A 25230-nucleotide genomic window follows, 5' to 3' on the forward strand; every position below is an offset into this window, starting at 1 on the left:
AGTGGGAGGTAGCGGGGGACGAAGTCAATTCCAGGCGCACATCATCATGAACATGGATGCAGTTCAGGAAGAAGTTCAATGCTTTGACATGAGTGATCAAGGTGAGTGAGGTCAACTGTCAAATGCCGTCTCCTACCAACTGCACCACTAGCCTCATCCACTGCTTCATGCACTACACTCCCCATCACCCACATACCAACAAATTCTTTCTATCAGTGCTCAATTCTTCCAATCAGATGTTTCCTCTCACCCTTACACATTACCACTATTGCAAGCTGCCCATCCACAACTCACAGGCCACACACACTGGCAGCTATTCAACCAGGGGGCATAATCTTAGAATAAGGGGCTGCTCTTTCAAAACTGAGATGAGGAGAAACTTCTTCACTCAGAGGGTGGTAGGTCTGTGGAATTTGCTGCCCCAGGAAGCTGTGGAAGCTACATCATTAAATAAATTTAAAACAGAAATAGACAGTTTCCTAGAAGTAAAGGGAATTAGGGGTTACGGGGAGCGGGCAAGAAATTGGACATGAATTTAGATTTGAGGTTAGGATCAGATCAGCCATGATCTTATTGAATGGCAGAGCAGGCTCGAGGGGCTGATTGGCCTACTCCTGCTCCTATTTCTTATGTTCTTATGTTCTTATGTTAACCATGACAGACACATCACCCAGGCACACATACCGCTTTCTTGCAGGAGAAGGTGGCGCATATCAGGAGGCAGCAAGTGGCAGTGGCATTTAGCCCGTCGAGCCTGTTCCTCCATTCAATGAGATCATGGTGGACCTGTGACCTAACTCCATATACCCGCCTTAGCCCCATATCCCTTAATACCCTTCGTTCACAGATATCTATCGATCTCAGATTTAGAATTCACAATTGAGTTAGCATCAACTGCCATTTGCAGAAGAGCGTTCCAAACTTCTCCCACCCTTTGTGTGTAGAAGCATTTCACTCCTGCACGTCCTGGCTCTAAATGTTAGGCTATGTCCCCTGGTCCTAATATTCACTATAGGAGACCTCCAAAAACAATTATAAATGTCTCGGCAGCCAGAAGCAATAATCCAGCCACTAACCTGTAAAATCCTGCATGGTCCCTTTAAATAGCACTGGTGATGGTTCTCCAGGCACTCTAAGACACGTGGAGATGGTTGGGGTCAAGTCTGTACGTTGAGTTGAGTGTTAAGTCCCAAAATGTTGTCTATCACTTTAAATCGGCGTTGCACACTGATTGTAACCATTTTCTCCTTACTTTACATGCTTCCGGCCTTCGTTATCTGCGCCTGCCCTAACTCCTATACCAAGATGGCGTCCAGCGTACGTCACACTGGAAACGTGCGTATGCAGCCAAGACGTCATTTTGGCACTTCGGGAGGCCCGTAGCGCCGAAACAATGGGTGCTACACAGCAAAATTCAGCGCCCGTCATCTCCGATAATGCAGTACTCCCTCAGTACTCATTTCATCCTTGATTATGTGCTCAGGTCTTGGAGTGGACCTTAAAACCACAACCTTGTGATACATGTCAGCACAAATCATTAGGACAGCAACAGGGTCACAAGTATGATCTACTGGTAAATCCAGTGGAGTGCACTTTCTTTTGCTTGTTGGGTAAAGTCTGAAGGATATTCACAGGAGGACGTTGGAATAAAATCAACTTCTTTTTGTCCCCATTAGGATCCTATGAAAGAGGAAACTCTCATGTTGATCTCAAACGTGCTGAAGGTGTACCTGGAAAACGGTCAGATGAAATCGTTCACCTTTGACAGCAGAACAACTGTGAGGGTAAGACCATCTCAGAAGAGTAAAGGAAACTTAAATCCACGATAATTTTTAACCAACAAATGCAGAATAGTGAATATGTAGATCTGAAAAGCTAACTACGTAAAACATGGGAGCTTAGAAACTCGATCGCGCCTTGCCTGTTTTTCAGGCATAAAATGGGTGCCCAAGGGTCCAGTATGCACGTGTGCGTCCGTCCCGTGCTGGAAGTGCGGCAACCACCATATTGGATCGGGTTGCTCCATAGGTGTCCGGAGCACGCGCTGGAACAATTCAGGAAGCTCATTATAATATTTAATTAAGGGTCCTATGATTGTTGTAGGACCCTTTTGTGAAATTGGTCTGCCCCAGCACCTGACTTGTCATGTGATAAATTTGCCCAGCAACTCATGGTGCTAACAGTCAGCAAGGACCCCTACAGGAGCACTATTTGAAGGGCTCATCACCTCCATACAGGTTAGTTGCTGGTTTGTCCTCTTAACTTACTTAATTTATGGGCCCTTTTTTGGCTATTTTCTGCATTCCACAAGTCAATTCTGACTTCTGGGAGCAACTTTGTGTTGGTGCTGGACTGCTTTTGTCTGCTTTGCGAAGAGTTTTCTTCAGTCGAGGATGGTCTGGTTGGTCTGCTTTTGGGACTGGAGGGAGTGGCAGCAACTAAGAACACAGTAGAGAGCAGAAGCAGCTGGAGAAGATGGCGAAGGTGGGCGTTGCACAATGGGTCTTCAAGGAGCACTTCTCATACCAACACCACTCTCCTGGGTCAGCACCTCAGCACACTTATTGGGGGTGATTTTAAACCCCAAGAATGGGTGGGTTGGGGGGGGGTGGAAGTTGAAAATAGTTGTTTTTTTCGGTCTTGACCGCAACCCGGCTTTATTTCTGGGTTTAATGTCGGCGCAGAAAAGTACAGGCTTCCCACTGGGAATGCAAAGCCCGAAAATTTGGCGGTTGTAATCCAAAAAAACAATTATTTTCAACTCCCATCCGTCCCCAACCCACCCGTTCTTAGGGTTTAAAATCACCCCCATTATTTTTGTCTTCAAATATAAATTTGCAGTAGACACCAAAATTCTGGAAACTGCACCAAATAACACATCAAAATAAATATTTTCTGAGGAGAGGCATTCTCCCTATTCCCACCCACCCACCTCCATCTTCAGTTCTCACATTTAGAAATTTCTAAATTAGCCACTACTGAAAATTGTACTGCCATGTAATTTATTTTCATTCTCTTTGTGAAACGAGTCATTTAATGTTGGGTATACCTGCACATAAGCCCCACTAAACCTTCATACAACTATTTGTTTTTTTATGTCATGTTTCAGGATCTTTTGATAATTTTTCCACAGAAAAGTTTTGAAAAAAGTCACCTTTAAAAGTTGTATTTTAAAGCATAGTGCATTCACGCAAGTTAAAGGGCTATGATACGATAGGTAGTTAAGATGCTAAAGAGCTCGCTTTGATGTTGTTTCCCATAGATTGTAAATAATAATCAATTTGTTAGCCTGTCTCTGAAATCAAGGAGCACCTCATACCTATTGTGTTGGCTAGTCATTGATGCCTTGCTGGCTATGAACAGAGGAAGATAAAACACAAAGGGATAGATTTTGACTTTGTGGGTCGCGTCTATTTCCACCACTGTGGTGGAACTAAGGTAATTCGTTATTGTCACCGACAGGAGGTGGGAAGACAATACTCACACAACCCTTTGTCTGGAATGTGTAATTTGATCCAATCTGCTGCAGAGTAATTCAAGTAGCTGAAGCTAATGGGTTGTACCAATAGAACCATTCAATACAAATCAAAGGACCCCCTTCTGTCATTATACAGGTCACTGATTGGACCACATCTGGAGTACCGCACCTAGTTTTGGTCTCCTCACATGGTGGGTGATATAGTAGTCTTGGAATAGGTTCAAAGAAGAGCTATGAGAATAATTCCTAGCTTAAAGAATCTTAGTTACTCAGACAGGCATAAAGAGCTGTTCTATTTACTTTAGAACAGCGCAGACTTAGACACGACCTGATAAGAGGGAGACTGGGGAATGGGGGTGGGTAGAGAGGAACGGGTCGGGTTAAGTCGGGCAGAGTCGGGAGCAGCAGCAACAACATGGTGATTGGGAGTAATGCTGAGAGAGGAGAAGCTAGTTAAGGAGTGAGTGAAATCTTGGGAACTTACTGTGGGTAAATAGTGAAAGATTATTTCCACTGGCATGCCAGGCCCCACTCTATGGAGGGCTGCACGACACCAATTTGTGCCAGTCGCTGTGAACCTGGCATCACACATGGCACACTGCCAGCATGATCTGTAAAAACTCTCTCAAAACTCCCCTATCTGCTGGAGGATTCAGACCTCCACATTGAGCAGCCTCCCACCTCGCTTTGACTCTGAAAACACTCCACACCAGGCCAACCCAGCAATTGACTTCTGGGCCACTTCAAATATGTGGCCCCATGAACAGGCACTGCAAGATCACACAGTGTGCTGTAGCCGATCCTGAGGCTGAATTTGACAATCCACAGCATTCGCTAGTTTACATAATTTGAGCTGCAAGATTGGTTTAGTGAGGGTGCATTTCATTCGACGAGAACAGGTGAGGGTGATGTCATTAGAAGTGGCATCGCTAGCGTGCGCTGAGAGTGACATCATCAGGTGGCCCAGTGCATGCGCAGGAGGAGGTCACCGGTCGATTGAAAACCGGAAGTACGCACACTGTCACTGATCACTCCGTCAAACTAAACACTCTGGAAGAGAGCTGCGGTGACTGATGGGGCATTTTGTGTGGGTCATGGATTGTTTTATTGGGTAGAAAGTGGAGGCGGGTCACCTTTTACATTACAACGTGAATAGTGACACTGCGTCCGATGATGTCACTTGCCGCGCATGCGCTGGGCTTTCCGAGAAATCAACTCGCTGCCGTTCACGCTCAAGAGCGTGATCCAGGTGTAACAGGGGGAGGAGAGAGGAGGAGAACGTGATCCAACTCCCTGTCTGGACCACGTTCCCACTTTCTTCCCCCCCACCCCCAGACCTGGATCACATTCTCCACCGCCCCCCCTCCCCCCCCATTCAGCTCCCTCTGGGCACCTGCTTTACCCCCCGCCCCACCCCCCAGCTCCTGTTTCACCCCCCAACCCTGTGTTCCTGCTTCCCCTCACCCTCCCGTAATCCTGCTTCCTCCACCCCCACCGCCCACCCACCCCCCCCCCCAACCCATGCCTCTGCTCCTGCTCCTCGGGCTCGTGCTGCCCTGGGCTCTGCTCTCCTCCCCCCTTATGGCTACCTACATTGGCTACATTTTTGGTGCTCGGCTTCCGGTCTGCACTTTTAGTGAATGGCAGCAAGGGCAGTTGGGACCTAAAATGCACATGCGCGGTTGGTGACCTCCAACACACATGTGCTGCACGTTCACCGTCCTGCACGTGCGCATCAGCAAAAGAGGAAGTACTCATTCACTTGGCAGTAGTCACAGCTCACTTTGTGCGCTAGTGTAAATCGGGTGATAGCGAGTTGGTTATCACCCATCAATGAAAATAAAAATCGGGAGAGATATAAAACAGGCAGCTGGCTGCTATCGTCTGTTTTACACTATTGCACAAAGTCACGATCTACCACAAAGACAGAGACACAGGAAGTCATTCAGGATTTTAAGGACAAAGCTGTGTGGACTTTCATTGAACCTAAGAAGTTCAAAATGCTGGAGTACAGTTCGAAATTAAGTCAAGTAACACAACCCACTGATGTGGGGAATGTCACATGTTCTACATTTTGTATCATTATACAAAGTTAAGTTGTCCTGATTGAATTAAATTAAATATGCTCTGTATATTCACCTTGCTGTGAAATAAAGCTGTTTATTGATTCGTATCTGACTTTGTCTCACAATGTTTGCTTGGTTTCCCTTTGGAGAGTTTGAAGAAGCACACGTGCAAAAGGCATGAATATTCAGTTCAAGTATAGTTGTTACTATTATCATACAACTATTAGGACAGTGTCATGCAATTCTCACAAAAAATGCTTAGACCGTTTATGGGAGCAACTGCTGATGCCATTGAACCCGAGGCGTTATCTATGGCAGACCTGAATTTGCAACTTCAGTTTTTTTGAAACTTCGTCCCATTTTGCTTGTTTTCTAGGTTTGCATGTCTGAAAATAGGGAGAGAGATAACGGAGGCTTGCTTACATGCCTTGATTTACTGTCACTAGATTTGTCATATCTTTTCATGGCATCTGGTCTTTTTAAACAAATTATTTCTGTGGCCGTTGATTTCTCTTGAAGCTTCCATTGTGGTGCAAGTGCTCAAGTACAACAGTAAATATCCAAATCTCATATAGAGAGTAAAACTTGATAAGATCACAGATTCAATTCCCTGTTGATCCTATGTTAGCACCAGAGCCTGTGGTGATAGTGACGCAGTTTGTTCGGTGCACTGGTATAAAAGGTCTCAGCATTTACACTATTGCATAACAAGGATCTTCTACAATGCTCGCATCATTCTAGTGCTAAATTCACAGGTTTGAGTTTTCATAGGTAGCAGCACCTACAAGGGGAGATGAGGGCGTAACGATGCAAACTTACTTTGGAGTAGAGTCCATACCTGACTCCCTGCTTTACAAAACTAATCGTTTAAATCATTTCCACAGTTCCTTAAAGTTGCAGTAATCCGCCGAAGTGGACAAACTCCTGGAAATTCTACCACTATATCTTTCTACAACAGTTTAACGCTCATAGTTTGATGTTTAATAATATTGACTGTTTCTCTTTGTAAATCCTGTAATAGAAGTTCTCACCTTCTGACTTACACAGTGTTTTGTGTTTGTAGGACGTGATTCTCACACTGCAGGACAGGCTGTCTCTCAGGTGCATAGAACACTTTGCCCTGGTACTGGAGGTGGGGAATGAAGGGCCAGAGAAGAAACTCCTTCTGCTTCATGAGGCAGAGACTCTGATACAGGTCAGTACAGGCAGTGGCTAACACCATTCTGAAACTCATGTTTAGCAGCTGTTTCTTTTTATTTTTCTTCTGATCATTTTCCTCCCAATCCCCTCTCTCCATACACTATTAACACTTGATGGGATACGATTCTCTAGGTGTGAGTGGCCCTATGTTCCTCTAAGAGGCATCCTACATGCATTAGCTTGGACATGAGAATCAACAGACTATTTGAGTGGGGGTAACATGTCCGATGTTCTCCTTACTTATTATTGACACGCTTCGAGCAGGGGTGTTCGATAATGATTGGGAACAGGAATCCTGAGCCTTTTGTCTTTCTGTCGAGAAGGATGAGGAGGGATAGTGCACCCTGGTCAAAGAGGATTTAATTTGTGATTTGAATTAGGGCCGTTTCAGTGCCATGGCAGTGGCAGAAACCTGATTGGAAAAGTTCAAACATGGAGTCGCAGGAAAGATGGGCACGGATTTGGGAGGTGACAACACGTTGGAGAGGAAAAGGAGGTTGGAGAAGGGGAGGTAGTTTGCAAGGACAGAGGGATCGGGGTGGATTTTTTGAGGAGGGGGTGATGGTACATTTGAAAGGGAAGGGGACAGTACCCGAGGAGAGGGAAAATTCACAATATCAGCCAGCATGGGAGCCAGGAAGGGAAGTTGAGTGGTCAGCAGTTTAGTGGGAATAGGGTCGAGAGAGCAGGAGGTGGGTCTCATGGACAAGATGAGCTCAGAAAGGGCATGAAGGGCGATAGGAAATAAACTAGAGAAAGATGCAAGTTCAGAGATAGGGCAGGGGGAACCTGAGAGGGAAAGAGAGGGATGCAGCAGAGGCAACTGAACAGTTGGTCTCAATCTTAGTGACAAAGAAGCCCATGAGCTCCTCGCACTTGTTTGTTAAGCAGCAAAGATTTGTTTGAAGAAAGAAAGATAGAAAGAACTTGCATTTATATAACAGCTTTCATGACCTCAGGATGTCCCAAACCGCTTTACAGCCAATGATGTACTTTGAAGTGTAGCCACTGCTGTAATTTAGGAAACATGGCAGCCAATTTGCACACAGCAAGGTCCCACAAAATAATTAAATAAATGACCAGATTATCTGTTTTATTGATGTTGGTTGAGGGATAAATATTGGCCAGGACACCAGGGAGAATTCATCTGCTCTTCGAATAGTGCCATGTGATCTTTTACGTCCACTTGAGAGGGCAGACGCAGTCTCAGTTTAACGCTCTTCTGAAAGACGGCATCTACCACAGTGCAGCACTCCCTCATTACTGCACTGAAGTGTAAACCTGGATTATGTGCTGAAGTCTCAGGAGTGGGGACTTGAACACATAACCTTCTGACACCCAGATGAGAAATAACATAGTCAGCATATATTAGAACCCTATTATATATGGAGCTTTGATATATCTGCTTAACCACTTCTTATGATTGTTTTAGAAATAACAACAATGATATTTAGAGGACTATTAATGATATATTAATGTCTAAGTGATACTTATGTATAAACATTATAGAAATAGGTGAAAATATCATCTCAACCTCTATTCTTGCACTTTTATCATCTGCAAGCTCATTTGGGGTGAAATGTCAAATGTTGTATAATATGAGTTTAGGAATATGAGTTTAGGAATATTTGTATGAAATTCCTTTGTCTGCTATTTTAACAGAAGCATTAGCCTGTTGAAAAGTAATTGGTTAATACTTCTGCTAAAATAGTGGAGAAAAGGAATTTGAAATTGGCACACAAGATTAAGGCTCATGGGATTGGGGTAATATATTAGCATGGATAGAGGATTGGTTAACGGACAGAGAACAGAGAGTAGGAATAAATGGGTCATTTTCAGGTTGGCAGGTTGTAACTAGTGGGGTGCCACAAGGATCAGTGCTTGGGCCTCAACTGTTTACAATATATATATCAATGACTTAGATGAGGGGAACGAGTGTAATGTATCCAAGTTTGCTGACGATACAAAGCTAGGTGGGAAAGTAAGCTGTGAGCAGGATGCAAAGAGGCTGCAAAGGGATATAGGCAGGTTAAGTGAGTGGGCGAGAAGGTAGCAGATGGAGTATAATTTGGGGAAATGTGAAATTATCCAAGGTAGAATAGAAAAGCAGAATATTTTTTAAAAGGTGAGACACTAAGAAATGTTGTTATTCGGAGGGATTTGGGTGTCCTTGTACACAAGTCACAGAAAGTTTACATGCAGGTACAGCAAGCAATTAGGAAGGCAAATGGTATGTTAGCCTTTATTGCAAGAGGGTTGGAGTAAACGATTAAGGAGGTTTTGCTGCAATTATATAGGGCTCTGGTGAGACCACATCTGGAGTGCTGTGTACAGTTTTGGTCTCCTTACCGAAGGAAGGATATACTTGCCTTAGAGGGGGTGCAACGAAGGTTCACTAGATTGATTCCTGGGATGAGAGGGTTATCCTATGAGGAGAGATTGAGTAGAATGGGCCTATTTTCTCTGGAGTTTAGAAGAATGGGAGGTGATCTCATTGAAACATATAAAATTCTTAGTGGGCTTGACAGGGTAGATGCTGAGAGGCTGTTTCCTCTGGCTGGAGAGTCTAGAACTAGGGGTCATAGTCTCAAGATAAGGGGTCGGCCATTTAGGACCGAGATGAGCCAAAATTTCTTCACTCAGAGGATTGTGAATCTTTGAAATTCTGTGCCCCAAAGGGCTGTGGATGCTAAGGGAATCAAAGGATATGGGGATTGGGCAGGAAAGTGGAGTTGAGGTAGAAGATCAGCCATGATTTTATTGAATGGCAGAGCAAGCCTACTCCCGCTCCTATTTGTTATCTTCTTATGCCCTCTAATCCAGAGATTATGAAGCTGGTCACAGCACCCACTCTTATACTGGAATATTTATCAGCAGAGATCAGGGGGTAAATTTTAACCCCGAAGAACAGGTGGGTTGGGGGCGGGTGGGAGGTTAAAATAACAGCTTTTTAGAGCAGGACCGCATCCCGGCTCTAACACACCTATTTAAGAACATAAGAACATAAGAAATTGGAGCAGGAGTAGGCCAATCGGCCCCTCGAGCCTGCTCCGCCATTCAATAAGATCATGGCTGATCTGATCCCAACCACAAATCTAAAGAACACAAGAAGTCGGAGCAGGACCCGGCCACATAGCCCCTGGGCCCTCTCCGCCACCCACAGGGCATTGACCGATCCGAACTCAGCTTCATGTCCAATTTCCTGCCCGCTCCCCATAACCCCTAATTCCCTTTACTTCTAGGAAACTGTCTATTTCTGTTTTAAATTTATCTAATGATGTAGCTTCCACAGCTTCCTGGGGCAGCAAATTCCACAGACCTACCACCCTCTGAGTGAAGAAGTTTCTCCTCATCTCAGTTTTGAAAGAGCAGCCCCTTATTCTAAGATTATGCCCCCTAGTTCTAGTTTCACCCATCTTTGGGAACATCCTTACTGCATCCACCCGATCAAGACCCTTCACAATCTTATATGTTTCAATAAGATCGCCTCTCATTCTTCTGAACTCCAATGAGTAGAGTCCCAATCTACTCAACCTCTCCTCATATGTCCGCCCCCTCATCCCCGGGATTAACCGAGTGAACCTTCTTTGTACTGCCTCGAGAGCAAGTATGTCTTTTCTTAAGTATGGAGACCAAAACTGTATGCAGTATTCCAGGTGCGGTCTCACCAATACCTTATATAACTGCAGCAATACCTCCTTGTTTTTATATTCTATCCCCCTAGCAATAAAAGCCAACATTCCGTTGGCTTTCTTGATCACCTGCTGCACCTGCATACCAACTTTTTGATTTTCTTGCACTAGGACCCCCAGATCCCTTTGTACTGCAGTACTTTCCAGTCTCTCGCCATTAAGAAAATAACTTGCTCTCTGATTTTTCCTGCCAAAGTGCATAACCTCACATTTTCCAATATTATATTGCATCTGCCAAATCTCCGCCCACTCACCCAGCCTGTCTATATCCCCTTGCAGGTTTTTTATGTCCTCCTCACTCTCTACTTTCCCTCCCATCTTTGTATCATCTGCAAATTTTGATATGTTGCACTCGGTCCCCTCCTCCAAATCGTTAATATAGATTGTAAAGAGTTGGGGACCCAGCACCGACCCCTGTGGAACACCACTGGTTACTGGTTGCCAGTCCGAAAATGAACCATTTATCCCAACTCTCTGCTTCCTGTTCGATAACCAATCCTCCACCCATGCCAGAATATTACCCCCAATCCCGTGATTTTTTATCTTAAGTAATAATCTTTTATGTGGCACCTTGTCGAATGCCTTCTGGAAGTCTAAATACACTACGTCCACTGGTTCCCCTTTATCCACCCTATACGTTATATCCTCGAAGAACTCAAGCAAATTTGTCAGACATGACTTCCCCTTCATAAAGCCATGCTGACTTTGTCCTATTAAATTATGCTTATCTAAATGTTCCGTTACTGTCTCCTTAATAATAGACTCCAAAATTTTACCCACCACAGATGTTAAGCTAACTGGCCTATAATTTCCAGCCTTCTGCCTACTACCCTTTTTAAATAACGGTGTTACATTAGCAGTTTTCCAATCTGCCGGGACCTCTCCTGAGTCCAGGGAATTTTGGAAAATTATTACCAAAGCATCCACAATCGCCACTGCCACTTCCCTCAAGACCCTAGGATGGAAGCCATCAGGTCCAGGGGATTTATCCGCCTTGAGTCCCATTATTTTACTGAGTACCATCTCTTGAGTGATTTTAATCGTATTTAGCTCCTCCCCCCGAGAGTCCCCTGTTTGTCCAGTGTTGGGATATTCTTGGTGTCCTCTACTGTAAAGACTGAAACAAAATATTTGTTCAGCATTTTTGCCATCTCCATGTTTCCCACCATTAATTTCCCGGTCTCATCCTCTAAGGGACCTATGTTTGCCTTAGCCACCCTTTTTCTTTTTATATAACTATAGAAACTCTTGCTATCTGTTTTTATATTTTTTGCTAATTTCTTGGTTTAACCCAGGCAGGTTTGTATGCGTGTGCGCAGCAGACACCAGGAAGTCCTGTCCCCACTTAAAGCCGGCAGGCCAATACTTAAAAGGGCAATGTACCTCTTTGAAATACTTGAGGGACTTAATATTTTGTGTATTGGACAATTAAAATGAATTTAACAGTACCTGTTTGTGTTTCCCATCGCTTCCGATTCACGTCAGGTGAAAGCGGGCGGGAAGGGCCGGATCCATGAGGTGAGTGCCTTTATTGCACTGCTTGTGGGCCTGGAGAAGCAGGAGTGCTTCTTCTAGGCCCAACAAGCTCACCTGGCCAACAAGACCTCTGCAATCGTCCAACCCACCCCCGCCAACCCCACGATGGTGGACCCCCACCTCACTCCGACTCTTCACCCGACCTCCAGCGACCTCCGATCTCCAAGTCTCGGACCCCCATTATCTTCCCCGGCCCACAATCCCTCCCTCCATTTCCTGGCTGCGGCCTGCTACCGCAGGCCTTCCTGCCCGACAGCCAGCCATCCTGTCAATCAGGCTGGCTGCTGGCCGCAAAGCCGGGAAGTAAAATTTATTGGCCTCATCAAGATCGCGACCCGCCAATTTACCTTCCAGGTTTCACACCTGAAAATCTTCCCCCCACCAGCTCCCTTCCTGGCTCGAGTCGAAATTCTGCCCCAGATGTCAAATTTGGGGGCATAAGAAATGAAGAGGTAGATTATTCCGAAGGGCCAATTTTAACCCTGCAGAAATCGGGTGGGTGGGCAGTTAAAATCGTTCAAGCAACTTACCCGCACCGATCCCACTGCCTTCCTGCGGATTGCAATCTTAACCTGCTTTTCTGAGCAGGCAAGAAGGACACGGAAGGCAGCAGGGTCCTTCTTTTAATATGCAGATCGGGCTCTGATGACGTCATCCAGGCCCAATTGCAATTTTAACTGGAGGCCTGCACGGGGAGGCTGTTGTGGCTTCCCCAACAGGCCAACCTGGTGGCAAGAGGAGCTGGGGCCAAAAGAGGCCTAGAAAGGTAGGTGAAGTTTTTATTAGATTCTTCGTGAGCCAGGAGGGCAAGGAGTGCTCCTCAGGGCCCCCCAAGGAAATCTTTGGCCTCTCCTACTCTGGGCTTTCCTCCCCCTCCTCTGACTGCGAGGCCCACACAACCCCCCTCCCCAACCACTTACCTGAGTGCCAGAGACCGTTCATTTGGGTCCCCAGAGGTGGCCTCCTGCTGCCTGAAACCCTACTCTCGCCCTCCAGCCAGCTGCCGCTTCCCGCCATGTTCTAAAGTTAAAATCTCCCGGGCCTCATGCTGCAGAGGGTTGGACGATTTGCTGTCTCTCACCAGAAATTAAAATCAGCCGTCAATTGTATATCACCTTCTGAGTAAAGAATTTGCTTCCATCCTCTGTTTTCAATATACTTTTCACTAATATTAAGCTTAGGTTCTTATGTCTTACAGGCTTGATTTACTCTGAAGTAATATTCTGGGTCCACTTTGTCAGACTATTTAATACCAGTTGATCTCCCAGGGCAATGCACACAGAGGTTAGAAACAGGAGATAGTTGGATCAGGACCAAGGTTGAACTTTGATGTTGAAGATCAGAAGAGGCTGGAGGAGAAAGGTGGAGAAGGAATAGAGGGCATGAGAGGGATGGAGAAAGTAAAGGAGGGTTAGAGGCAGGGGCGATAGAGGAGGATTAGAGATTAGGGAATACAATGGGAAAGGTGCAGCAGGGTTAAAGAGTAGGAGGAGTTAGGTAGAGCAAGATGGGGGCTAGGGCAAGTGGGGGACGGTAGAGTATGGTTAGAGCCCAGAGTGTGGAGAGGGAAGGTAGAGCCGGGTTGGAAGCCGGGGTGACGGGAGAAGGGGCAAGTAGAACATTGTAAGTGGCCAGAGGAGAGTTAGAGGCTGGGGAATGGAGTAAAATCAAAGGCCGACAGAAGAGAGCTGAAGCCCACAGGAAGTGGCTGCATTGATGCAATGAGATCAATATGGGAAGTATGGCTAGAGTGGTGCTGGGGCGGGGGGAGGGAAGAGGGATTGAGGGCAGAGGATGGGAGGAGGGAGAGAAGAGGCAGGTCAGGGCTGCCAGTGAAGCGGTTAATCAGAAGGGAGTGGGTCAAGCAGGCAGCGGAGAGACATGTTGGGGCCTCTAGCAGAGTGAGGAGAAACATTAAGAGCCGGCAATGGGCCAGGAACACTGTTTAGGAGCCTGGAGGAAAGCAAAATATCAGCTGAGACGTCCACACCAAGACATCGAGGTCCAAAGCTGGGCCTGTGGCTAAAGGCAGAGGAGGGACAGAGGAAATCTGAAAATGCCCAAAGAGGAATTGCAGAAAATCTGTTAGGGGGCAAAACTTTAAAAAAATTAGAAAAAGACTGCATGCAGACTCACAACAGTTTTTATGCCATATACTGTCACTATAAAGTAGCAACTATCTGTCAAATCAGGCATTATACTCCCAAGCATTAAGTAGCAATGAAGCTGTTACACCTTTAACATTGAAAACACCTATCTCAGTGTCACCTACAGGTTGAATAGGTAGTGCAGGTAAATGTGGACAATTTTATTGCAGAATTTTCAATAAATCACATACGCAACGTTCCAAATTTAATATATAATAGATGTATCTTGTTGAGGGCTGCTCTAATTTTTCTTCATAGTTCATCCCTTTTACACTTTGATCATTTTTGTTGCTCTTCTCTGAATAGTTGCCAATGCATTAATGTCCCTTTTGAAATCTTGGTTCATATGGCTCAGTACCATTTACCCACTGAAGCATTAGAGCCATATTTTTTACCCAATTTTTTTGTAAGGAAATAAACCCTATTTTTTAATTTTATTTCTTTCCCTTCCCTCTTTTCTTCCCACTAGTCATCTCAGGCCTAGCACCAAGTATACCTGACAAGGCTGGTGACTTTTTGAGTCAGCTGCTGAGAAGTATAATAGAGGCCCAGTGATGACTGTCTGTACAATTTTTAATCCTTTTTGTGGAGAAGGCCATGGTTTCCACTCAGTACCTTGCCATGACAGCACAGCTGATTGGGAACTGAGTGACATGGGGAAATCACCAGTACAAACTCCTGTCCTAGTGTCCGTGACACTGGTACTCCAGCAATTCCATACTACATCAGGTACACCTATGATTTTCAAAATAAAATACATTTTTATCAGTCACGAACAAAACCTTCTACTATTTGGCCTGAAACGTGTGCCATTGGATTGCACTGAAACCCACCCATTAAGACATACATTACCAGCCGCAGTTTACTCCAGCTAAGATGATACCACTGTGACCTTCTTGTGCTCTATAACTGTGCTGTATGATTTTCCACAGATATAATTTGTGCTCTAAAATTTAAGTAGCTTTTTTTAATGTTTTTGGAATAGCTGATTTGTAATTTTATATGCTTGTCAATGGACATCAAAGAGAAAGATGTCAGTAGGACAGTTTCCACATCTTGGGGATAGTTTTCAACTTTGCCACCTTGGCAGACCGGATCGCCCACCCGCTGTGGAACCCCCTAATTTTCATTCCATTAAAATCAATGGAATGAAAATTGTGTGGGCTCTTTCACGGGCAGGTGATCCGCTCTGTCAGTATACTGCCCAAGTGACAAAGTTGAAAATTCACTCTCTCCCCATCTCAAGTGTCAGCATCAAGCACTCCCAGCTCAGGCATAATATGAATTAGATGCAGAGCAAAGCTCCCCTTTCACTGCCCCATCAAACATTCACAGGTCAAGGTTAGATGTAGAATAAAGCTACTCTACTCTGCCGCGTCAATGTGCCTTACCCCATCAGAAAAGTACCCCCATATAGCACCACTGTGACATTTCCCTTCCTTACACCAGTTATCTTAGTGGCCTTTTTGAGCAAGATTGTGAAATTAGTGCCAACGTAATGCCAATTTATGCTGAATTAAGAGCAGTTTTCTGTTCCTGGTCAGTTGAAACTAGTCAATCCTATTTCATGTAGGATTCTTAGAGTTGGCAGTGAGAGGAGAAGTTTAATCCATCAGCCAGGGATGGTTGGGAGCCCATGTGGCAGTGTTGAAAGAGCAGTATGTAACCCATTGAGTCATTGAATCTTCTCCAAATATCTATTCTAATTTTACAGCCTAAATTTAACAGAATGTCATAACACATCCACAGAGCATAAACTGGCCAAACTGATATTGTCCTATGTAAAATACATTCTTAAAGTTTGCTGTATTTATGAGTAATTGTTTTAAGTTACCATTTTATGACCCGGCAAACTTCCCCTTTACTATACACCGTGAATTGCCTTTGCTTGACTTTTAACATTTTTAATGTGCTTATCCTGTAATCAGTTTCTGTTTCGAATCTCTTTTACTCTAGGTTGTGCAGCGTAGTCACTTTAACGCCATGAAATGCATCCTCAGAATCACCTTTTTTCCAAAGGACCCAGTGGACCTTCTGAGGAGAGACCCTGTGGCATTTGACTACCTGTATGCTCAGGTGAGCTCAGTAAGGGAGGAGTACACGTGCAGAGGTTTGGGGGAGGAGGTATGAGCTGAACTGAAGACCACAGAACATACACTCAGAGCATAAGATCGTAAGAAAGCTTGGATTGAGAAAAGTCCATGTGACCCATCAAGTTTAGTCCTTCCACAAACCATATCAATTGTGGACTCTACCTGACCCATTTAATCTCCTGAAGAAAGATTTCCACAGTTTGCACCTGTTCCCCAAAGGTAAATAAGACAAGATCCCTGAAAATCTAATTTTGCATCATTCAACATGCATATGAAAGGAAAAATGGGAAAGTAATAAAAAACAGATCAGAAGGAGTGATAAAGCAGGAAAAAATGGGGTGATGTAGCAGTATTAATAAAGAGCTCTATCACTGCACTAGAATGTAAGAATGTTCTTGGGTGGTGGATAAAATTAAGGAATAGGAAGGGAAATGGTACAATTCTTACAGGTGCGTTACAGGTCACCGAACAGGGACTTGAGATAGAGGGGAACATTTGTAAAGAATTCAGAGAGATATGTAAGAACAACAGGGCTATAAGATTGGATGATTTTAACAATCACAAGACAATCGTCGGCAAAGGTAATGGGGTAGAAATTTGACTTGGGCGGTAGTGCGAAATGGGCGGGATTGTATCTGCCGCTCACTATACTCCTCACCCGGTATTCAGGTCCACTGCCTTCAATACTGTCTGTTCAGCACTACCACGCAGGATGAATTTCTACCCCATTGTATTTGGTCAAAGTGGGAAACACTCTATAGATCATATCGAGGTATCGTTTCTAGATCATTATATTTCTAGTCCAATAAAGAAAGAAGAATTGCTTGATTTATTCCTGGAAATGAAGAGCATTTTTGTCAGTAAAATGGTGAGGCAGGATTTCCATTCACTCACATGATCTCGCTGGCACTTGATCAAACATTCATAGAAGGTGGGGGGGGGCCTCATTGCATATGCAGGATGGGATTTCAGTGAGAATCCCACTCCTGAATGGGAGGGAGGGAAATTGAGACAGGCTGCAGAAGTTAAAAGGTTATTTGCATTAAAGGTTATTGCATCTGAAATGTCCACAATCACAGCAGGTCATTCAAAAGGGGGGGAGAGAGAGCTGCAGCTAGACTTTAACATTCAAAAACAATGGTATAAAGATGGTTCAATGACCAAGGCACCAAGATTCTCAGAAGCTGCAGTGAAGATAATGTTGGCAGAGATAAGAGCAAGAAGATAAAGACTCTTTGGCACCCAGGGATTTATGCCCCAGAAAAAGGATGTACATGCAGTCGGGGGTGGGGGGTGTGGCACTGGTGGTCAGTGCCAACTCAACCACCCACAAACAGCTATTCAGTGTCGGAATAAAGCCTGGTCAAGGTAAGTGAAGGCACGAGTGCCCATATAGATGCTGAGATACCTCTGTAAGCATGATTCACCTCCACACTATCCAGGACCACACAGTATCTTAGATGAAATGAATGAGACCCTTAATAAAATTACCCCACCAACCCCTCAGGGTTACACTCCTTTCCTACCATTCCACTCTCCTATATCATATTTCCTGCCATGTTTGACTGAGAAAGAAAGACTGTTGCATTGCCTGCACCTGATATCATGTTCACAAGGAAATGTCTGCACATACTTGGGTGAAAACCAAGAATTCCCTGAACCAGAACAAAGCCCACCCAATATTGGGCTGTGGGCCTCGTTTATATCAGACCCGCGAGCCCCAGACAGCTCGCCGGTGAAGACCATTTGAATTATGGACCGATGCCAGCATTCAGGTAGGCCTTGTAAGAGGGGGACGATCAAAAAAAGAGGCGATCAGGAGAGGGGTCAACTAGAAGGGGTTGGGGTAGTGATTGGGCGGGGGGCTGAGGTAGCGATCGAGAGGAGTTTGAGGCAGCGATCAGTAGGGGGTGGGGCGAGAGGTGGCCGACAGCGGCGCAAGTTTTAATGTGGAGCCGGGAGGAGCACTCCACATTCCACATTCAAGTAAGTATTTTTTTAAATTTGCCTTTTTGATGGTTCCTTTAAGGACTGTTGGTTAGACTGCATGTAGACTTGGTTTTCCAGAATGCAGCCGGCCCAAAGCCAACTGCATTCAAGGCAAACCACTTTGGTAAAGGAGGCATCAAAAAGGTGTTGGGCTCCTTATTTGCATATGCAAAGAGACTAACGTCTGTTTCAGGTACAGACCATGGATGCCTCTTTTGACGCCTATACCAATATGGTGGCTGGCCCACTTCTGGCTCAGTATATGCACACACATGTCACCCGCCATATTGGATGCTTTGCCGCACGTTTTACACCTGTAAAACGGGCACAGCATCATCAAATTTCTATGGTATTGTGAATCAGTCTGTTCCATGTCAAAATCTTTGTGTTCTTTGCAAAGGAGAACCATGCGCACAACCAGTGGCAAAGGACTGCTAGCATCAAACCCCTTAGTAGGCACGAGGAGGGAACTCTGCAACTCCTGGGTAGACACACCGAGGAGCCTATGGGAGATGGAGAAGCTGCAGGAGAGCTGTCAGATTCAGTTTGCGATAAAATGCTGACACAACTGTGACTTTTTGTTGTCAACAGACATTCTGATAAATTGAAAGGCCTTATGTTATTGCTCAGACACATCTGATTTACAAGTCAAAGTGTACCATCGTAAGATGAATGTCCTTTGCGTCCCTCATAGGTGCTGAACTCTTACAGAAGCATCCGATGAACATTCTAGCACCTACTGAGGGACCTTTCCTCCTTCTGACTCACCCACTCAATCATGGCACTTTACTTGCTCAAGCCCCTGCACAGATAGACCCACTCAGGATGAGGGCATAAATGAGACAGAGGGGATATCACTGGATGATGAGCACTAGTGATGAGTAGGGGCTTGGAGGGAATGATGAGGAAATAGCCATCTGTCTCTGGAGGAAGCAGAACAGGCTGCTCTGAGCTGAGGAACCCCAGGACCTAAGATCTCAGGAGCCTGGTTTTTAAAAGACCTATGATTCAAGAGCATAAATCGTATGTAGACAGTGGAGAGAGTCTCCGCTCATGTGGTGCAGATGGTGGGAAATTTGGAGGAGTCCACAACCTACATCTGCAATACAGTGCAGGAGATACAGCATGAGGTGAGGAACACCTGGTGACTGTGGCAGTACAGGAGATCATATTCAGCTTCACGACATCAGAAAGAGGTTTCAAGGGCAGTTGTCACTTCCAGAGTGGCAGCAATGACTGCTTCCAAAGATGTCCTTGAGAATACCCAAGCTCAGGGTTTTCAGGACCTAATTGGAATTATACGACCTGCTCTCATGCAGCCCGTTAGCGTAACTGAGACTATACACAACACTAGTGGGTTGTAAGGAGTGGGGGTAGATGTCATTGCTTCTCATGGCAGTGACAATGCCACTGCGTCAATGCAGCCTCTCCAAAGCCAAATCAGAGGGGTGCTTCTGATCTGGGCCTGGTAGACATTGGATGCACTGGCAACATTGAACCAGAAGCAGGTCCTTCAAGGACATCGGCTTCACTAAGATGAATGCTACCTCAGTCTTCAAGAGCTTCTTCGATACTGTTCTAGCCGCAAATCTCACAACCTCCTGACACTGAGGCAGCACCACTTGTTGTAAGAGGTGAGGATCACACGTTTTAGGCACAAGGGATAGTCATGATGATAAGAAATAGTAGCAGTACAGCAAAATGAAGGGACAAGATAGCAGTAAACATTTCTGGCAATTCAGTGTTTTTGTATATTTTTTCAGGGATGCTTCCTGTTATCCCTATCTAGTGATTAATGTTTTTAACTGTCCTCTCCCAGTGAGGTACTACAGGTTAGCTGAATGGTTATAGGCGAGCAAGGCAAAGGATCACAATGGGCTTTATTGTGTCATGCAGATGGAGGACAATCTCTTTAGTGGAAGATGTTTAAAGATGGCCTCCTGTCTGATGGCATGCAACACTGGCAGCCAGATATCCAGACCCACCTCTTCTCTCCCCTGGCATTCTTTGTTGTGAGCAGGGGATTCTCTCTCTCTCTCTTCACCTTCTGTGCTTGGAAAGTCCATTCCCTTTGTAAAGGCTACATTATGGATGATGTAGCAAGCCACTACAATTCTGGGAACTCTTTCTGTACTATACTGCAGGGCTCCCCTTGACCTGTCCAGAATGGAACGTGAGAATCCCGGTGGTCTGTTCCACATGATCCTCATAGTGCCCAAGGACGCTTTGAACATTTTTTTCAGCCTCTGAACTTGGATTCTGAACCAAGGCTGCAACAGGTACTCCAGATCTCCTATCAGCCATCCTGCATTTCTCAATTACATTGCTGTCGTTGAGAAATGCAGGTAACCTGGATTTCATTTGTGCTACTTCTTGAGTAATGTGTATTGAGATGCATAATGAGATGGCTAGCATCACTCACTATCTGGACATTCAGGGAATGAAATCCCTCCCTGTTATGAAGTTGATGAGGCTTTGAAGTGGGGCTTTTATAGCCTCATGAGCGGCATGAATGGCACTCTACACTTGTTGGAATACAACCATTCAGAAGAAGTTGATGGCTCTCTCTCTCTCTGCTCTGCTGGGTCTGTGTGAAACTGCATGAATTCAGAGATGTGCCTGAACAGGACATCAATGCTAAAATGCTACAATACTACAACGAATTGCTGACTAACGGCTGTGACTAGTATCACCAGAGACCACCTGAAATCATCCGATGCATAAAAGTTAAGTGCCGTTGTCACCTTCACGGTCACAGACAAGGCAGTACCCCAGTGGAAAGAGGCTGCAAGTCAGGTTCCAACAATTTGCATAGCTCTGTGACAGTGTGAGGTGGGGTGGGGTGGGGGGGAACAGAGCTTTCTCAGACACTGCCTATAGGAAAAATCCAGATAGATCCTCCATGGTCTAAAGACCATGTAGGTTGGATGTTGCCTGCGTGCATGCTGCCACATTCTCCAGGCTTCCTTGTCCTCTTCAAAACCAAGGAACTTTAGAATCTTTAAAGGGAAATCCATTATTTCACTATGCAGAGATCCCTGAAAATACTCAGCAAATTGCAAAAAGTACCTTCAAAGTAATGGAAGTGACTCCCAGTCAAAACAGAACTGCAGAATTGCACTCCTGAGTGACCTTTCACCTTCCTAAGCTCTTCCCATTTGCGGGGCGACCAGACAGACTCAGCACCATCACCTTCATAGTGGCAATAATTTTCTGAGATGGTAAGTGGGTGTAAATGCAAAAAAATCTTGAGAGGGACTTGGCCACACACCCGTGCTTCAATTAAATACACCTGGGCACACTTCCAGCAGGCAGATCAGGGACACAGCGAGGTCTCAGGAGGGAAATCATGATGGCCATTTTTGGGGGTAGAGTTTTTGCTGAGGGCCTCATTTCACTTGCCAGACAGCCTCTACAGTGCCTGAAAGTGGATGGTTTTTGAAGGAAAATCCATGCTAAAAGTCAGTAGATCATATCTGAAATTAAAACAGAAAATGTTGGCAAAACACTGTAGGTCTGCCAGTCCCGAAAAGAGCAAAAAGAGCTCAAAATCAAGGACAGTGTTTCCCTTCCTATTCCTTAATTCAATCCATGTTACGCAACCCCCAGAATATCCTTATATTCTAGCGCTGCGATAGGATCCTTTATTAATACTTCCGTCCCACCCGTCTTTCTCCCCCCCATCTTCAATCTCTCCTGAAAATGTTATAACCAGGAATATTAAGTTCCCAGTCTTATCGATATCTGAGCCACTTCTCTGCTATAGCTACTATATCATACTCCACAGTTCTTAATGCTTCTCACTCTTCAATTTTGTTTTGAATGCCTTGTGTATTCACATACATACCATTCAAACCTGACTCTAATTTTTTGGAATGTTTCTAGCTTTCTCATTTAACTTTTTGATATAATTTGCCCCATCTGCAACAGTGCTTTTATCATTCAAAACCTCTTCAGTATAGCCTTCCCTTGTTCCAGGCCTGCACTCATACAGTGAACTGCTTAATGTTCCTCTCCTTAACCTGCTATGCTGGCTCTCTTTCTGCTAACCCCCTCAGATCAAACTAGTATCCTCCCCCCACCCACCACCAAATTCATGCTCTTTCTTTCCCCATTCAATTCATGCTGACACTACCCTTTCCCCTTCATGTCAGCTATTTCTCCCCTTTCTGCTCCCTTTCATTACTATTCATTCCCATTCTCTCTCCACTTCATTACCATCCATTTCCCCCTCCCCTTCCCACCCCAAAGCTCCACTCCTACCTGAGTACTGCTGCCACTTTGAGTGATTCCAGCCACTGCATGCTGTAAATGGGAATTCCACATTCCCACCCACAGTATGCAGTGGTTGGGATCATACCCATTAGCAGCAGGATTCATGAAGCAGTACTGTTAAAGGAGGGGGCCTGGTCTGTACTTACTTTTGTTAGCAAATGCTGACATGTGGACCAGGCCCCTAAACAGTGACTGTCAGCATGAAACCAAGATGGTTGACTTATATGGCCTTCAGGTCTGTATGATCACATTTATTTACTTAAATATTAGGTAGGAGAAGTGGCTTACTCTCTCTTGTTGAAGTGATAGTTTGTCTGTGTGTGATAACACAGGTACTGTAGAGGCAGCTTTACAAAGCAAACAGATGGTTTCACTTTAAGATATTACACTTCAGTGGCTATAAGTAGATAGTCACATTGAGACTATATGAGAATTGCATTTACAAAGTTATCTGTCCATGCTCCATTGGACTGAGCTCCTGCACTCAGAATACTTAAATATCTTGGTAGCACACTCTGAATTTGTGAATGACTAGTGCATTTTACTTCCACACTCAGCTCCCACAGTGAGTTAACTTCCTTCTCAGCCTACATAGATGTAGTACAATCCAACATGTTTCCAAACTCCCTACAGCAAAACACTACAAAGATGTGCACACTGATATTTTCACCAGATCAGTATCCCATCCTCCCTAACTTGGCAACGCCATCCCAAAAGGCTGCTCCGAAAGTACTTGTCCAAACTAATCAATCATAGAGCAATAGTTTACAAGCAGGCACAATCAATCAACATTCCATCTTGTAATACAGCCATGGCCAATACATCAATAACATGATGCATCTCTTGCAGGCTTGGACAATCAATCTCTTACAATAATAAATATTTCCAGGAGATCGGTATACATTTGCAGCATATCATTTTTAATTCTTGAGGTTAGTTACCTGTTAATATCTTTGAGTGAGGTAGTCGATGTCTCTGATGAAAATGAAAATCCTTATCCATTTTTAGGCACATCTCTCCAGTATAAATGCTCTTGAAATTATGCTGTGCAATATTAGCACATGAGCATTTAATATGTTGATTTTAAATTGTTTGCTATCTCAATGGAGGCATTACCACGTTTAAAATAAATAGGACTAAAATTCTTTAAATAACGTTTTTAGGATAATGTTTCCACTTGTAGTTGAGCATAAACAGTTAGCTTGCTGCTGTCCCTGCATACAATGCTATAACTGCCCAATTTGCTCTGTAGAAACCCACAGTATTTGATTATTTCCTATCTAAAATGGTTTTCAGGCGCAAAGGCACACACACATTCATGATCTGCACTTTGCTAATTTTTTTCAATTCCCCCACCCCCCTTTTCTTTTCATAAGGGAGTGATTCATGCTGAAATACAGTTTCATAGATATTGGCATCCTGTTGGCATTTCAACAAGTGGCAGACTTCATGTGTGACCCCAGACAATGGGACCTAGAAATTCAAGCGTGCCCAAAAACAGACACGCAGGGGTTGACCCCTGCTCCTGAATGGATAGGCTCAAGGCGCACGTAATATTGGGCGTCGGGCCTCATTATCATCGAACCTGGCGAGCTGCAAACAACTGGAGAAGAGGACTCAAAGATTGGGCCACAACATCACCGGCAGGTGGCCCTCAGGTAAGTCATTAAAGGGGACCAGGAGGAGGAGGGCGATCGGGAAAGGGGCATCAGTGGGGATCGGGAGAGGGGCGGCGGTGATCGGGGAGGGTGGCAGCGGTGATTGGGGATGTCGAGGTCGTGATGGAGGGGAAGGGGTGGCCGGCAACAGCCCCCATGGTTTTAATGTGGGGCTGGGCTCCTGCTCCTCCCGACTCAACATTCAAGTAAGTATATTTTAAAATCTTACCTTTTTGGTGGCGGCCGGCAGCAGTCCCTTTAAGGACTGCCTGTTAAGCCACATGTAGACCATGTTTTCCTGAACGCAGCCGGTGTTGGCTGCCTCGGCAACCCAATATTGAAGAGGGGGCCTAACAGGTCCTGTTTCAGGCGCAGGCCTTGGACGCCTTTTTTTTTGCCTGAACCAATACGGCGATTCCGCCTCGTAATGAGAATGCACTTCTTACCTGCCATATTGGAGGCTTAGTAGGCCATTTAGTGCACAAAAAAACAGACACTGCGCGATTGAATTTCTAGGCCTGGGTATTAGTAGGCCATTTGACAAATGTGCAAACACCCAAACACAATCCTGTTCTCACTTGTCAGCTGCACACATGAATCTCCCAACAAGAATAACAACCATAAATGGAAATCTTGGCTGAGTTTTCCTGTTTCTATCATGAAGACGCTAAGGCCAGTTGTACTCTTCTTCTCTAACTGCTAACTTAGGACAAACGAGTTAACAAACCTGGGCTCATCCTGATCTGTATGACTTAGTACTACACAAAACAAAACATTTACCCGCTCAGCACTTGGGAGATCCTCTGTGCAAGATATTACTGAACAATGTCATTGGATGATTGTTTTTAAGCAAGTATAATAAAGGCCTCTGACTCACATTTTCCTTAAAGTCATAGTGCAATTAAGGATAACAGAGAAATCATGCGATATATAGCACATATCTAGGCTACCAGATATATTCACACAGGAGAACATAGTCGACCCAACCTGACAATAGAGATGATATCGGATGATTGGTATTAAAAAACTCACTGTGATCCTTCTTCAATGGTTGAGTGGAAAAATGCACCATTCCGTGTGTTACTAGGCCTTGCAA

At 44.8% G+C, this 25230-nt stretch overlaps 1 protein-coding gene across 1 annotated transcript in view; it reads left to right on the top strand.

The window, feature by feature from the left end:
• Nucleotides 1-25230, top strand: part of frmpd3 (FERM and PDZ domain containing 3) — a 98203-nt gene that overhangs the window by 37747 nt on the left and 35226 nt on the right. Inside the window, exons 5-7 of the mRNA XM_067996727.1 lie at nucleotides 1677-1784; nucleotides 6608-6739; nucleotides 16076-16195. Of these exons, the coding sequence (XP_067852828.1) occupies nucleotides 1677-1784; nucleotides 6608-6739; nucleotides 16076-16195 (360 nt within the window). The remainder of the gene's footprint in view (nucleotides 1-1676; nucleotides 1785-6607; nucleotides 6740-16075; nucleotides 16196-25230) is intronic.

This window comes from Heptranchias perlo, chromosome 15 (genome assembly GCF_035084215.1).
Source record: "Heptranchias perlo isolate sHepPer1 chromosome 15, sHepPer1.hap1, whole genome shotgun sequence".
Classification (NCBI taxonomy): Eukaryota; Metazoa; Chordata; class Chondrichthyes; order Hexanchiformes; family Hexanchidae; genus Heptranchias; species Heptranchias perlo.